This window comes from Aphis gossypii, chromosome 1 (genome assembly GCF_020184175.1).
Source record: "Aphis gossypii isolate Hap1 chromosome 1, ASM2018417v2, whole genome shotgun sequence".
Classification (NCBI taxonomy): Eukaryota; Metazoa; Arthropoda; class Insecta; order Hemiptera; family Aphididae; genus Aphis; species Aphis gossypii.
This window is the reverse complement of record NC_065530.1, coordinates 51630844-51648484: the sequence shown is the minus strand read 5'-3', so window position 1 is coordinate 51648484 and position 17641 is coordinate 51630844. Positions and strand designations below refer to the sequence as shown.

At 26.5% G+C, this 17641-nt stretch overlaps 1 protein-coding gene across 1 annotated transcript; it reads right to left on the bottom strand.

Moving 5' to 3' along the window:
* Window positions 1–924: 924 nt before the first annotated feature.
* LOC114131915 (uncharacterized) lies at window positions 925–17242 on the bottom strand. Its single transcript, XM_050206179.1, has 20 exons — window positions 16958–17242; window positions 14042–14245; window positions 13272–13550; window positions 13069–13180; window positions 12701–12980; window positions 12120–12173; window positions 11941–12055; window positions 11377–11468; window positions 11207–11306; window positions 6862–6966; window positions 5975–6169; window positions 5733–5877; window positions 4543–4676; window positions 3498–3582; window positions 3326–3424; window positions 3056–3239; window positions 2904–2957; window positions 2370–2481; window positions 2181–2308; window positions 925–2115 (listed from the first exon to the last, which is right to left on the bottom strand). The coding sequence occupies exons 1-20, from the start codon at window positions 17152–17154 to the stop codon at window positions 1931–1933; spliced, it is 2859 nt and encodes a 952-aa protein (XP_050062136.1). The 5' UTR covers window positions 17155–17242; the 3' UTR covers window positions 925–1930.
* Window positions 17243–17641: the final 399 nt, after the last annotated feature.

Here is a 17641-nt window from a genome sequence, read left to right as displayed (position 1 = left end):
ATCTATAATAGAAGTACCTTAAAAAAATGTAATTATTTTAATTGGAAGTGTAAATATTACAAAAGTACATTTTTTAAATACAATTCATGTAAATGATTTATAAATCGATAAAAATATTAATATATTATATAAGTAATGAATATTCAACTTACAACAAATAATAATTTAATGTAAATTTAAATATACCTATATTAATACATTAATGTAGATTAACTCAATGAAAATCATATGTCATAAGCACATCATAATATACATACAATAATACAAATTAGGTTAAGGTTAGGTTAGGTAATAATAAATATGGATAACAATTATTGAAAATTTTAGTATGGAATCTAAATGACTACCTACTATTATTGTACCTATAATGCAAATAGAAAAAAGATCGTCTAATAATAATATATGGGTATATGCACGTATTTATGAGCCTTCTTTTATACTATTTAAACATTTATTATTATTTTATTTTTATTAAACTTTGAACACTGGGGTAAATTTGGGGGGAGAGGTGCTAATCCCTAAGCCAACCTCAATTTACGACTATATGCGTGGTGCTGCGATAGTAGCACATTGCACATAATATATAATATATATTAATATATTGTACTGCACGCCACACGGTTCCAAATTCATCTAAAAAATTCCCTTACGTTTGCCACAGTGATTAATTTTTACATAAAGGTAGATACAACTAAAATGTTTTAAAATTTTGATTTTTTTGGAGAAATTAATTTCAGCGATAAGGATATTAGATTGCTTATAACATTTTAAAATTATATCAGCAGTGACGCCATTTAGGAAATTCGTTAGAGTGCATTTGCACCTATAATAATTTTTATGTGGGTCAAGAGTATCTTTTTAAACAACCACAGATAATAGTCAGAAATATTATATTTCATAGGTAACACAATTTATACAATGCAATTTAGGTAGTAATCATTAATACTTTAATAATTCATAAAAATAAGAACTATATTATTTTAAATTCTCTAATTATACTATTATTATAATATTTATATATTTTAATGATGATAAAATGATAGGTCAGACTTAACCTAATCTATTGACTATAATTTTCTGCAATAGCCCTAAAATAACAATAATAAACCGTTATTATTTTATTTTAAAGTATATTCGTGCTTAATATCTATTTGTAATTATTATTTTTACTAAAAAAAATTGGTCGTTTTAGATAGCTTTTGTGCAAATCCAAGCCTAAAAATGTTTAAATATAATCGAATATTAAACAATGAAGATATCTTTAATATAACAACTAAGTCTTGGGTATATACATTTTAATTTGAGAAAATATTACTTACTAGTTACTAATTATCTACTAGTATACCCTTAAAAAACTAAAAACCAAGAATAGTTTTAAAAGTCCACGAAAAATCGGAACTCAACAATTTGGTTTATAATCATTCTACGCAAAACTCTGATAATCAGTTGGCAGAACACGCAAAACAAAATGGTGAGTTTATATGAAAAATTTTTGGTAAATAATTAATATCTGTTAAATATTATTGTACTATTAGTTTTTATTTAAACCGTGTTTTTTATTTTTTATGTTAATAGAAAATGAGAAATTTTCTTACACATTTGATACCGTTAGTATTATCAAATACCTACATTTCTGTCCTAACTATCGTACTTCTTACTTTTAAGTTCATTCTGTCCTTTATTTTGTTGCGTTTCAATAAACTTTCTAATGATGAAATGGACGAGCGCTTTTTTGGAACGAATACTGGAAGTTCTTGTAATACGGAGCTGATAAATAGTCGCAAAAGAAATGAATAACCTATGTTTTAAGTTTATTTATTAATTATTTTAATACATTATGATAAGTTTTGTTTCATATTATTTGAGGTTAATAGTTAATATTTTGACTAATATGTGTGAATTAATTTTTATCAGATGTACATAAAATGATTCAATGTAAAAATGGCAAATTATTAACGTTTTGAATTGGTTGATGCATTTGTTTTTTGCTTTTGACATTATTATTTATTACGCTTGGTGGTTTTTTATGTGTCCAAACAACGAAGAAGTAAACTATTTCAACAATACTTAACAGGCTCACTCCAAGAAATAGACCTAAAGTTCCTCCAATTGAAACTATGTAGAACAAATTATTTATTAAATAAATCATTTGAATAATTCGTTTACGTTGTGTAACTTACCGATGAGATCCATACGAGATCTTACAACATTTCTTTTAAGTCTTTCATTTGGTAGTCTGTCTAATGCAATGATTACTTTTGATCCATCATGTTTTAAATCTTCACCATCTTGGTTTTCAGTAGTTAAGCTAACAGTATTATTTATATATATTGTAATATAAATATAGTATAGTTAAATTTTGAACTTACGATTCAACTTCTTTACTCAAAACGTTATATTCTGGTTCAGTACAACTAGAGATACAATCACACACTAAACCCAACTTATTGAAATCTTGAGTTTTTAGTGCTCTGAATAATTCTACAACATATTTTTTTATATTTTAATAATGTTATATGTTGTCGAAATTGATCTTCAATTTAAATTTAACAGTGTCTTACTATAGGATATATCGGAATATAACAAAATAGTTTATATTTCGCACTTAAATCATATTATATATATAAAAATATACAGCTTTATGTATAATATAATGATAGTTTTTTTTATCTTATAAATTATTTTTGTTTTAAACAATATCAATAATTTCTTCAAGATTATTATAATCTATTATATTTTTCTTAACATTTATTAAGTAAGAATGCCTTTAATGATAAATAATAATTAGTAACAGCCTAATCAGGAAAAGTCCTAATATTCCGCCGACATGGTCTGTCATTGAATAGTAGTAAGTATTAATATTAAATAGTATTATTATTATTTATTATAAACAATATGTAAACCTGAATGTTCAGTTATACAACCAAGACCTTCGACCCCACAAACTGGTGTTCCTGCTATAAACCAAACACACGCAAACATTAATTATATTTTATAACTTATAAGTTTATAGACAAGTAAAAAGTATAGTTTATTTGATTATTTAAATACATACGAATTTTTAAATAATGAGGCGTACAATTACACATTTTGAGCTGAGCTTCAGCTCTGCAATTTACGATACATGCGGAATTACTGTACACTTGGTAAACTTTTAAATTATTTTCATCCGGAAAACGACAATTCCTCTGTTTGATATCTACTTGTTTTAACAACGGATCGTTCTCAATCTCTTTAATCTATAATAGTATTTTGTTATGGTTTAATAGATTTTTGTATATAAATTTATTAAAGTTTAGTCACAATTTAAGATATTATACTTTACCTGGTACTTAATCACAATTGATACACCCCAACTTAGTAAAAATTTTTCTTCTTGTGGATGGTTTACGTAAGGTAAATCTTCTGGTGAGTGTATAAATAGCTGTATATAATTATACAGTTTATAAAAAACAAAAAATTAATTCGTAGTTTTGAATACCTAATTAATAATATACCTTTATGGACTCGTAAGCTGTGAAAGAAAGGCTACCAGGCCCTGATTGTCGGTTTGATATCATTTTTAATTTTTCTCCATCTTTCCTTTAAACATAATCGCAATATACAATCAATTTTTTGATGTTCTACAATGTATAATAATATATATACATAATACATAATTAAATGCTCTAATTGCACTAAATAACTTATTTAAATTTATTTCATATCAAGATAGGTAAGTTTCTAAAATTGTTTTTTTTTCATACCTGTATCGAAAGTTTGAACTTCGATATTGGTTGAAGCGAAAATTACTTTCATCAGACAGTAAATATTTTATGAAGTGTAAATTCTTTATTACACAGTGGTTAAATAAGTTTGTAAATCAATGTAATATAAAAATCAAACTAATATACATGAATGTATCGATTCATTTTATCTGTAATTGAAAATACTAGACTCCTGTGATGCTGTTTTATAAAACAGCTTGGCGAATCTAGATACCGAGAATCGCAAAAACAGTTTATGCCGTGAAAGGTTAATAGTATTGATATTCGATAAAGACTTTTTTGGAAATTTCAAAACCGTGACAAAATGTAGAAGGTATGTAAGGTTCTAGCAGGATAATTTTAGTCTTGGCCAAAATGCAACTCTCGCACACGATAGAAATAATTTACTTCCCGTACTTGTCACACTACTTGTAATCAGTAGCATGTATATTACTTTTATATGGAAAGGGAAGATAAAATCTGTGGAAAAATCAAACTTATCACCAATGTAGAAAGAAGGGTATACATACGTGGACATTTTACGCTAGGGCTTTTGGCGATATAAACTCATAAACTAATATCACTGAACATTATAAGAGAAATATCGGTTATCAAGGTTTAAATATCCGAAATATGTAAGGAGAGATCTAATCTAGAGACTATACTCTCTTTGGCAAACATCAAACTTTCCCCTTTCAACCATTGTAACTTTTTTAAATGTTTTATTTAATAATATCTAGTTAGTTTTAGTTTATAGTTATATACTCGTATGTTCTTAATATTTTATTTTACTCACTTTACTGTGTGTAAAGAGTTTATAATAAAACACACACCATTTTCAGTCGTTATTGGTAAGAATTGATCGCAGCATTCGAACGGCTCATCGTTCCAATAACAATTGCCAATTAGATCTTTACATTCTGATCGAATCTACAGACGAGTTAAAAAAATTAATTTAACTCTCAAATAACGAATACCACTGCGTAACGCCTGAGCTTGATCATATGTAAATTGAAGCTTTTTTTAACATAGTTGTTAATTTAGACTATCCGTTACATACAACTGAACGATATATATCCTTAATTATTTGTATAATAATAAATTAACAACATGTATTTTTTTAACATCCTCTAAATTTTTACTTCTTGTATATGATTAAAATATGTATGAAACTATTTGCTTAACTTCACAGATGTCTCATATTTACAATCAAATTTAAATAATTTATATATAGCTGGTTAATTAAATTTGAATTAATTTTAATAATACTAGAGGCTGCAATTTTTAGATTTTTTTTGGGAACAACGAATTTATTGATTTTACAATGACGTTTTTCAATTTTTTTTTTTGTGTCTAAAGAAACAATAGAAAAATGTGTTGATTATCAACTTCAACACCATAGAGGTTTCTGGTAAAAATTGGATCTAATTAATATTTTTGGAGATAAAAATAAAAAATTCTCAGTACTTTTTATTAGAAACGAAAATAGAATACAAACATTAGTTAAAATTGTGATATTATTATTATGGTAACCTCATAATTAGCATTACTACCAAAAAGTTATACCGTTTTCGTTTCGATTCATTTTTCATAATTTCAAGTTACGTATGCTAACTACTAACATTACGTGTTTTGTAAACCGAGTTTTTCGTAAAATAAATATAAGAGTAAGATAAAATTAAGTAATATCGTGAAGTTATAGTCGAAAGTACACTGTTTATACTATTAGATACCTACGTACAGAAAATAATAGCCACGGTTGACTGAATTCAAAAACTTTTTTTAATTAATTTCAATAATACCTATTATATCTTTTTCAATAAATATAATTTATATGCTATGATATCTACAACATATTATTATAAACGTATAAATTACGATATTTTTATCAACTGCATATAAGTACTATAATATGATGTTGACTATTGGGCACATTGATTAAGTCTTAGATATATTGTAGTAATCTGTTAATATTTTAAAATTTACTTCACGTATGATTTGATCGTAGTTTATAGTGCAGTTTAACGTTCCCTTTTGACAATGGGTGACGCACGAATAACATGCGCCGTCATAGAACGCGATGTCCCGTAAAAAAAAATCGATGTTTAAATCTCGATCAGTGCCGTATAACCTGTAATTATTATTACGAACATTTTTTAAATATTTGTGATAAATGAGAAAATAAAAATATTGTTATATAATATCATAATTCAGTATGACATTCGCACTTAGAAGCCAAGTCGTACAACTTGTCTGGTGACTCTTGTTCGCAAACCGATAACGAGAGGAAACTCGTGTTCCAATCTAGATACGTGGTGTCGGTGACAAAGCTGACGGCATTATTGTTGTAAGCGTACCAAGTGGCTTGGAGATATTGTCTCGTAGCAAGACAGGATATGAAGCACGTCAAAACCCAAAATACTCTAGTGGATAATAAAATATTATCGAAATATGTTTAAAAATTATTTATTAGTTTTTATAACGGCTAGCAATATTTTATAAAATAATATACTGTAAATTATAATTATTTTATTATATTACAATATTATGCAGTTTGTTTTTTGAGAAAATTTATTTAATCTACAGTATAGCTGATAGACAGATTAGGTTAAGTTATATGTTACTAAAATAAATATAAACACAGTCGAAATCACTACAACGAATATTGCTTAGTACGAGACGTTGTATGCTATAAAATATATATTTACATTGAGTAAAACGAGATATCGAGTACAGCGAGTAAAATACATCGAGTTATAGAACAAATTTTCAGTTATACGCGCATGTCGTTATATTTTTCCTATAACGTAATAGGAAATATTACATATTTAGATCTATCATCTCGTTATATTTTACTGATATATAAATTGTGTCTATAAATTGAATTAATATGTATTACTTAATAATATATTATGTTTTGTACTTTTATATCATATATATTTAAACATAATTTATACATATATTTTTTGGGGTTTTCAACTCATTTCAAGCTTATAATGATCACGAGTAGCGTTAGTTGAGTGTAAAACTGTCGAGTATAGTAAAGCAGTAAAAAAAATTTTCTGACAAATATATTAGAATATACTGTAATGTTTTACAATAGTTTTTGACTCACCTCTCCGTCCAATGACGACGTTTGTCGGCAATATAATTGAAGCCGTGTACCGTACTGTTGCGGAAATACGTCCATATTCTACGCATGATGGTGTTAAAATGATACATATTTATTTATTATTATATTTTTTTTATTTATTGCCCTGATGTATCGAAGTTTTTTTATAGTTAATTACTCGTATAATGATAGTGCGAATCGGGTTAGTAGCCTATCAATGCTTTTTATCGGATAATAACGCAAAAATATAATATAATCCTTTCAGCTCCATATATTATATCAATTATCGTATCGTATTTATTATACATAATATACATGGAACAATATTATATATATAATTATATAATGCGTTTTTTAGTTTAAGTATACATTCTAGCGGAGTAGAACAAAAAAACATTAAAAACTACACATCGTCAAATACTTATCTGATCTATTTGTAATTTGTACCCGCAACTCAAGTCATATTATAATAAATCATAATCCATATATATATATAATATATATTAATTAAATACACTCATCTTTGTAATTTTATAGTGACAATAAATAATACATATTTTATTCCTAATGTATAGTAATGGTGTAAACAGTTTAGACTAAACTTCTATCTATAATATAGATAAACAATGTATTAAATTATTACACATTTAATTAATTTTAATTTTAATCCCAAAATGCGTTAAAATAAATTCATTGCATTATTAAATATTTAAAAAATAAATAAAAATAATACTGGTAAAATACACTATGGAAAACCTCATAATAGTTTTTTTTCAATTTTCAAGCCATTAATATTTTGATTATAGTACCTTTTTAAATTTTAATTCGCAATTGTTGTACTGAGTTATAGTTTCAACTTAGTAATTTAATTACATAGGTATTATTGAGTATTTGAAGGAACCTAATATTTTTTAAACATTTGATTATAGTTATTATATTAAATTATAGTTCACTAAATCCTTTGTGTAACGGTATATATTTATATTATCAAAAAAAGTAACATATATTGTTGAAATGCGTATTTTATATTATAAAACCATACTAGTGATATAGAAATCATCGTAGTCTCATATCCTCAACAATAACGTAAGCAAATAGCCTACCCAGGACGCCGTGTCATCAGGATTTTACATTTTGCTGTTAACATTTATGAACCATACGAATTTTGAGGTATCACGTATATTTGGTTTCTATCTATGTCGAGATGAAAAAATAGAAATATTTTAGACTGCAATTATTTTACAGAACTATTATAATATTAAAATATTAGGTAAGCTATTATGAAGTTCCGTTGTAAATAATAAAATTAACCAACAAATATTATAAGCGAGCTGAAAACCTTATCGTTGAAATTAATTTTCAAAAAAAAATATCAAAACATTAAAGGTAATTGGGTCCATTTTTATATAAAATTAATCACTGTGGCGACCGCACGAGAATTTTCTAGATCAATACAATGAAACCATGCGGCATGCAACATATAGGTATATGTATATAAGTGCTACTGTCTCAGCGTTACGCAAGAATATTCTCGAACATTCTACTGCACAAGTCACGGTGCCATCTCGCCATATTTATACCCACCACCATAGTCAGACAGCTCTTTTATTAACCCATCAACTGTATAATAGTTGATTGTTGTTATTATTATTATAAAATATATTTTATTAATACTAATAATGGTAATATTTCAGTACTACTAATCACCATCACAGATATATAAACTAACTAGATAGCCGACTTCCTATAACAACAATATTGAAATCGAGAAAATTATCGATCTTCTTATCAAAATTCCTCTTGTATACATATTTCTAGCTGATTAAGTTGAAATTACGTATTGAAATTTGGAAATCTGAAGATGACAAATGACAATAAGTATTAATTATGTATTATAATATTATAAGCAAATATTAAAATTAATATTTATTAAATTTTGTATTTAATTGAATTAAAATAGTACATATATGTATTGTAAGAAACTAACAAATAAAAATTGACAGAAAGTGGTATTCATTTTGTTTTATAAGTTATAATTTAAACATCAAAACCACAGAATATATTAAATTAAATTAACTTTCAATTTTTAATCGTTTAACACATTGGTTCCCAATTGGTGGTCCGCGGACCCCTAAAGGTACGCGTATTGAATGTTGATCAAACCCTAACCAAACCTAACCTTGGGGGTCCGTGGTTATATAGTACTAAAGTGATATTTTTATTTTATTTTAGTGAAATAATTAAAAATTAAATGTATTATATATATATATATATATATATATATATATATATTATTTACATTATGTTCTACGTAGAGTAACACTGGTTTTTTTTCATTTTTATAATTAAACAAAATTAAAAAGTAAGTTATCACAAATAAGGGGTCCCTCATCTAATTTAAGTTGTAGCTAGGGGTCAGTGGCTCAATGCTAATTGGAAACCTCTGGTCTAACAGTTAAATTGCATCAGTTGCAGAAATTTACGGTACCTACCTATAGGATTTATACAAAATACGTGCATATGCAATTGTAACTAAATAATTGTGTAATATGAAAACATTGGTACATAATATGTACGAGTGAAACTTCTATCAATTGTCTGCATTAAAAACCTATATTATTATAGCAAACAGGGGCGTCGTGTACAGAGGGGCTCGGGGGCCCTCCATTAGTTTGCTATAGTGGAACTCTAAAACGAAATGATTTATGTAAAACTGCATTACAAAGTGTTTATAAAATAGTGAGCCTCCCATGATATTTTCAAAACTTGGAGCCTATAATAGTAAATTGTTCATAGTAATGAACTATAAATATAACTCTATACTACAGAATAAAATACTAAACTTAAAAATTCTTTGACATAATTCATACCACACAATATAATAATTTTTACTATACATAATAATTTTATAATAATAAATAGTTAAAATCCGTCATAATCAATCATAATATAAATAATGGACTTTTTGATAAGAAAAGTCAGCCATTTTCCCGGCTTCAACATTAATTTGTAGACTTCAATCTAATTAGTTTATATATCTGTGCTAATTACTATAACACATTATATTATACTATGATCTAAATTCTAAACCTACGTTTATCATAGAAATGTTAATTATAATTAAATATAAAATATAAAATTATTATATATATATAATATAATATAAAGATTATAACATTTATATTATTCTCACTCGGACTATTGAGTTCAATTGTTATCATGTCTATTCATGATTATTTAGGATAGCTAGCCAATATTTTATGTTTTTATTTTCATATTATATTGACAAACATCAGCACAACAGATATCACTCATATATTTTAACTTCAATCTAAATTCATAATTGCTAAAACAGCATAATAAGTACCATTCAAACTATTGAATATTGATAATAAATACTATAACCATATATAACCATTATTATCTATTATAAAAATACAAGTTAGCTGTTAATATTTGTAAAAACTAAGTTTTTATTATGTTAATTACAATTCAAATTTGACCTTACGTAAATAAAATAAAATTGCTACAGATTATCTTACAGAGAAACTTTTTGATGTTCACAATTTTCAATTGGTTCATTTTATATTGGTTAGCAATTGATATTCTATGTGAAACTATACAATTGTAATAATTTAAGCTTAAACTTGCTTATATAATTATTTGTTTTGTATTTACTTAAAATAGAGATAAGTAGTTAAATTAAATTAATAATATTAAGAGAATGAGTAGTGGAATACTAACAATAATAAAAATTAGGGTTGAGATTTTACAGCATTTAAAATTACATAAATATGCGCTATAATATGAGCTAAAAATATGCAATAAAAACAACAAAATATGCCAAAAAAAGGAAATCTTACAGAAGAAATCGACAAAAAAACCCAACAAATTCAGTAGATAACAAAAATTAGAACCAACTACCTAATTCGAAATCATCGTAATAGTATATTATACTATATTATATAAAATATTATCGCTGTAATTGCAGTACGGTGTTGCATCAGCGTATACTCTGTCTATTTATTGAATCTATATATTTAGAATTTATTTGATAATTTGATTGACAAAAATCTAAAAACACATTTTGTTAAAATATAATTTGAAATTTTATAAAAAAGACAGATTTGCAAAAAAAGTCTCAAAAAGTCCAAAAAAAGCATTAAAAATTAAAAAATCACAAAATATGCAAAAAAATTCAAAATAAAATTTTTAATTTCAGTTATCTGTATCAAGAAACACATTTTTAGCTTACTCTACTATTTTTAAGCATTTTATTAGAAGTCTGCAAAAGCTATAAAATTCCAACCCTGGTAATAGTAATGATAATGTTTCTTATTTCTTATACAAGAACTTCAATGTCGGACGAAATATGAAGAAATAAATTATCTCCAAGAAACTTAAAACCGAACATCCAAAAAATAAACCGGCGGTGCCTCCAATCGAAACTAAAACGTGTAAGTATATAAAAAATGTTATAATTTTATGTTATTTGTATTTTTTTTTTCGATTACCTACCTAAAACATCAGTGAAACCGAAAAGAATGTTTCTCTTCAAACGCATACGAGGATACTTGATAAGTCCCCACTTCAAATTAGTTCCTAGGATCCTGGAAAAAATCACGATTATTGCGTTAACATATAATAATTAATCCTGTTTAACAGATGTAATTATAAGTAATCATATTTCCAATCAAATAATAGTACATTTTTGTGCTACACTTTTTTTTTTATATATAAATTCATTTATTTTAATGATAAATTATAACTATTACATGATATTATTGTAATGTATATAAGCCAGTGAAAAAGGAAACATTGACTAGGAGTTTCACGTTATGAACATTAGTTATTAGTTATTACTTAAGAAAAATAATAGTTATTTTATTATTAGTTAATTATGATATAAGCATTGAAAAAATCTCTGGTTATTCGCATTTAAGGCGTATGGCTAAATTGGCCGGAAGAGTATAGGAATAAAGTTGAGCAATGAGAGTGTTTAAGTGGTGTTCCATATTGGAGTAGTTAACCTACTCCGGGTTTTAGTTATTTATTAAACATAAACAACTAAAAGTAAATTACCATTCAATTGTGTCGTCACCTTCTACGATATAATTAACATCATCACAAGGTGGGAAACAGCCACAGTTTACTTTTTCATCAACTCCTGTTGTATTCCGAAGTTTTATAAGGAATTCTACAACAATTCAATAATAAATATTTTCATCATATAAGTACCATCGTAAACCAATCTAATTTACCTTTATATTGATCCAAACAATGCATTCCTTCGACATTGCATATTTTATATTTTTCTGAAATTCAATCTCAACATTATTGTATAAGTATTTAATTTTAATTTTTAGGTTTAATGTGGAAAAAATAGTGGATTAATTTGGGTATTTTTATACTCTACCCGGATCAAACAATTTCTAATATTCATTTTAATATACCTAATCTTCTATATTGATTTTTGTTAAATATATATTGCGCTTTTCACCAATTATTTCCAATGTTTTATGTTGCGATAGTGCAAACCATAAAATATAATTAATATGTAAACGCGATAATATATTAATTAAATGTATAATATAATAATAATACCTATAATTATTTTAATCATTAGGTAATATAAAAATTTAGATTAAGAAAATAAATGAAAACACAATAGTGGTCATAGACACTCACAGTACCTATTAAATTCACATTCACCTTTACCTTCACTAAAGGTTTTCTCAAAATATTTACTATCGTGCATTATGCGATTGTATCTATATAACTATGTATTATAAAAACGTACGTAGTTTAAAACGGAACAAGTAAAGACTACAAAGTGACTCACTCAGCGGCCTATAAAAGTAGGGAACACATCCGCATAATTTTCGCGCTTGGTCCATTCGACACTGGTTCCGGCACATATTGTACGTATACATTTCCGGACTTATTTCCAAATCGCTCTCTTCCAAGAACCGGCAGCCCCTCTGTCTGGGAGAGAGATATTTGATTTCAGGCGTACTGAATATACTCAGCGCAGTCACTTCTAGTGTTTTGGCGAAATACTCCGGTGACGAGTAAATACGGCATCCTATGTCGGGCGCTTCGTAAGGAGAGTGCACAAATCCCTAATATGGAAGTGTATTACTGTATAATATTTTTATTATATTATCATAGACTAATCTAAGCAGGTAAAAATAAAATAAAACGCTTTACCATGTAACCAAAATTCATGGACGTTATCTGAACGAAAATATCCCCGTCTAACGGGGTGCCCGACATTACTTCTATCTTCGGGAACTCACTGATGTTGCGGTTTTTCCAATATCTACGACAGAAATTACGTTTCTCTAAACGCGCTAGGTTTTTTATAATACTATTTTCTCCTGTACTCGTGGAAACTGATTTTATTTATATACTTGTAATTGTTGTATGGTGCGATATACCCGTTGAACGAATAACATAAGCCCAATTCGGTTACGCTTGGCACCGATTCGATCGACGAAAATATGTCCACGTGACTATTGCTGATTGTGTACGATACATTGGCACTCAGCGACATAATGTAATCCAAGTATTCATTTGGCGATATTCGATTATACTCAGGCACTTCTTTAAACGTACCATAAGTGGCGTTCGCCAACAAAACCAGGAACGTTCGTAATTCTTCTTTCTCCTCGTCTGTGTAATTTGAAAACCTAAAGCAGTAGGTGTTTAATGAGTTTTTTTTATTATTATTTATACATATATGTAATGTAAACGATTTAAAAATAATAAGACAAAACAAAAACATAAAGTTTCATTATTTCACCACGCTTGTTAAATAAAAATATTATGTTTAAATTGACTACAAATTTATTGATGTAAATTATTATTATCTTTTAACCTGATTTATTGTTAGACGAGAGTTTGTTAATTTGTTAGCAATAAATAATTATAATAAATAAATACACTAATTATTTTGTATATATTATACTATTGTTTATTATATTACTGGAATTTGATTTATATTATAAAACTTTATCAATATTGATAGATACTTTTTAATAATTGAAGAAATGTTTTTAAAAATAAAATACTATAGTTAAACATTTTCTTTAACAACTATTTTTTAAATTACCTAAATTTATTTTAAACTATAACAGCATTTGATTTTATTATATGAGTCATATTTTTAACTAAATCTTACTTTTTCTGTACGAGTTCATCAAAAAGTTGGTCATCAATTTTGTTTGTAGGACATAAAGTGACTGCTGGAAGTGCAGTAGCCCATTCCTTGTATTCTCTGTCCATAGATATCACAGTTGGATTTTCTTGATAACGATTCCATGTGGAAGAACCTAGAATTGCTGAACCATAGATACTCAAACATATTGCAATGACCCAAGTTAATCTGTCACATAAAATAATAGTTAAAACGATAAACTAGAAAACCTACATATACATAGGCTTTCTAGAATAATAAACTATTAGTGGTTAGTGATTTGTGTTACATTTATGTATTATGTATAATGTATATACTGTGTATCATGGTGATAATATAATAATATTTTACATTAAAATTATATTTGAACGTATACACTATTTGGAATAAGAATATGCTTCGACAGCTGACTCATGCTCGTGGGTGTGACTTTGTTCCGAAGGTTTGCTTTGAGTGCCAGCATTGGTAGAATAAATCTAACCCCCGCCGACGTAAACTGGTCGTCTCCGAAGCCTGTTCTTATTCCGAATAAAGTATAGAATGTAATTATTAAAAATTGTGTTTATTATAAAAGAGTTGGACACAAGATATCAAATATTTTTTTTGTGATCACATTCTTTCTTTTCGATCCAATTAACTATTATTTGTATATTATGAACACATCAGTGAAGAGATTTTATAGAAGGGGTATTGGTGGTAGTTTAAGTATTAAACTGGATAAAATAGATTGCAGGGTCTTTAAAATTACACCACCAAAAATATATCTAAATATTTCAATGTAGTAAGTTTAACTATTTTTAGATATAAATATTATATTAGTTATTCTATAACAGAGGTGGCAAACCTTTTGGACACTACGTGCCAAAAATTACCTTTTATTTTAGAGCGTTCCATGAAAAATATTATATTGTTATTATTGTTATTGTTATAATATTGAATGTTATATTCAATATTGAAAAAAAAAGTTTTTTAATATGTTTACCTATTACTTATCTATCTATATATATAATATATAAAAAGAAGTATACATTTTGAATAAATTTTATAACTCAAGATCTACCAAATTGATATTGATAAAAATTATAGGGCATATTAAGATTGATATGTAGATGGTTTCTGTGAAGTTTTTATGCTGTGTAATAAGTAGTTTTGGAGTTATGGCCTCTTAAGTGGACAAAAAAAATTTTTTTCAGTAACCATGGTAAAAATGTTAACAAAAAAAAAATTAAAAGTACTGATTATTATTATTATTTTATTGTCGGTAGCCATGGTGTGATTTATTATTATTATTTTTTATTTTCCTCGTTTTTGTAACATTTTTCACTGATGATTCGCTCCTATAAGTCACAAGAGAAGGTTCTTATGTAATATAATTTAAAGAAAGCACGGAATCTGGATGTGAAAAAATAACAACAATGGCGTCACTATCCAGCTAGAAAATAAACTATATTTTTGTTTATTGTAAGGTCGCTATTAGTTAAAGTTGAATATAATAGTTGTTATATTTTGTCAAAACCATAACAACGAAAATAAGAATTAGCGAATAAGTCAATGTCCATCGTAAATCTCAAAATCATAGCAAGAAACTAACATAACAAATTATACCAAGTTTTATTGTTTTACTAACAGGCAACAACATAAAACCACGAGATGGCACAGTATTGTATTTTATTCACTGTAATAAAAAAAAAATTGATATTACTTTGAAACTTAAGGGTTAGAAATTATAAACTTACGTACACATCTCGCGGGATCTGCAATCCACCACGGGAGGATACCTACCTGATAATATACTGTTTGCATAATCATAAGGGAGTCTCACGGGCAACGCCGAGCAAAATGACTTTAATATTTTTACTTGACTAACTCATTGACTGATAAACGTAGAGCGTGAACAATGATAGATCAATGCTCGCAATTTACACGATACATTCGTACAATCTTACCACAGATTTAGTGTGTAATAAAAAAGCATTTTACAACATTTGCATTTTAAAGTGGTGCTTGCAAAAGTTTTTTAAGAATCAAAATGGTCAATGAAAACGTCTAAGTTTTGATCACCATTAAACCGAATTTTAAATAACAAATTCATCAAAATTCGAATTTTACTAATTATAGAATTGGCATTTTAACGGGTAACGAAGTGCACAGGTTAAGCTTGTAATATTATATGATATATCATATTAAAAATTTTGTTAAAAATCTTGTTCCATGGATTTGCCATCCCTGTTCTAAATGAATATGCAAATAATTACTTTTTTATACGTAAATTATATAAAAATAGTTGCCTATTGTATAATACAAGCCTTTGCTACAAGTATTTTCAACTGAATTCAATTAGCGTCTAAAAAGTTAATTTAATTATAATAAATTAATCGTCTATTCGATTTTATACCTACAAATATTTTATTTCAGTATTATTATTATTTATTATTATGTCTATAGTGAAATAACGCTAGTAAAATAAGCGTTGTAATAAAATTCATATGTTTTTTAAAACTTGAATTAAATTATTATTATAATTATATATTAATAAACTGTTCTGACAAAATAGAAAAAAATATTTTGATACACTTGAGATCTTGGTAATTTATGTAAAATATATATTTTATACACCAGTTAATCAATAGTATTATTAGTATTCATTCATTCAAATGATAATAATATAAAAGATACTATCGGAAAATCAGGATAAATTAATTTAGCTCTACAAAGATACGTCAATACCTTTTAAAAATGTAGACCAGATTTTGTGCAAATGTGAAATAATGGTTATAAGTAATAGGTACAAATAATACCTAAAATCTAAAACAAAATCTTTTTTTAATATAATCTTACAATTAATTATAAATACAATGATATTACACGTGTAAATAATGTGAAAAATAACAGAACACATACTTTTCGATGTAATGTCTTTTTTTGTCAGTCAAGTGGTTAAGACCATGTATGTTGGAAGATGAAAAAAATAAATTAACGAAATTAAATAGATTTGTTTTAATTTTTATTAGTATTCGCTCCCTGTCTTTTTCAATGTCTGAATTGTCAAACTTAAACAAAATATTGCGTCTTTGAGGATTCATCTCGTTCCAGTACATTGTACAGAATTAGATAATCTTGGATAACAACTATAACAATATGTTCACTAAAAGTTAGAATAATAACAGTTTAGATATTGAGAAGAGATGGCTAGGAAGTTTTATATAATGTTCTATTTAGTTAATTACCATGGTGTGAATTTGTTTTAAATAATTTAGTAGTAGTAATAATTATAATATTATACGAGTAAGATTAGAATATCAACTATATTATTATCATGAAGAATAGTTCATTTATTATTTATTATCGCGATTGCAGGGCATTGTTAGCACGCAAGTTTTTCGTTCAGCGGTCACCATGACTTTTACAGTTTTGCGTATTTATATAGATTTAATATTTAAATATTTAATTGACAATTCAATTCAATGCTGTAAATGTGTGTGTTAACTCCTCTAGAGGGCACATCATTTCAGCCACCGATGATGGTTAGGATAGTGTCACGGAAGGCCGCAGATTATTAAAGATTGTCTCACTCCATAGTAGACA

Excerpts from the sequence above, each read along its gene's own strand:
- LOC114131915 (XM_050206179.1), bottom strand. The coding sequence starts at position 17,154 with ATGTACTGGAACGAGATGAATCCTCAAAGACGCAATATTTTGTTTAAG. Across the intron at positions 6,967-11,206 it reads CGTCCGACATTGAAGTTCTT|GTATCATTTTAACACCATCA; the intron begins GTATAAGAAATA and ends ATAAATAAATAT. Across the intron at positions 4,677-5,732 it reads ACGATCAAATCATACGTGAA|ATTCGATCAGAATGTAAAGA; the intron begins GTAAATTTTAAA and ends ACTCGTCTGTAG.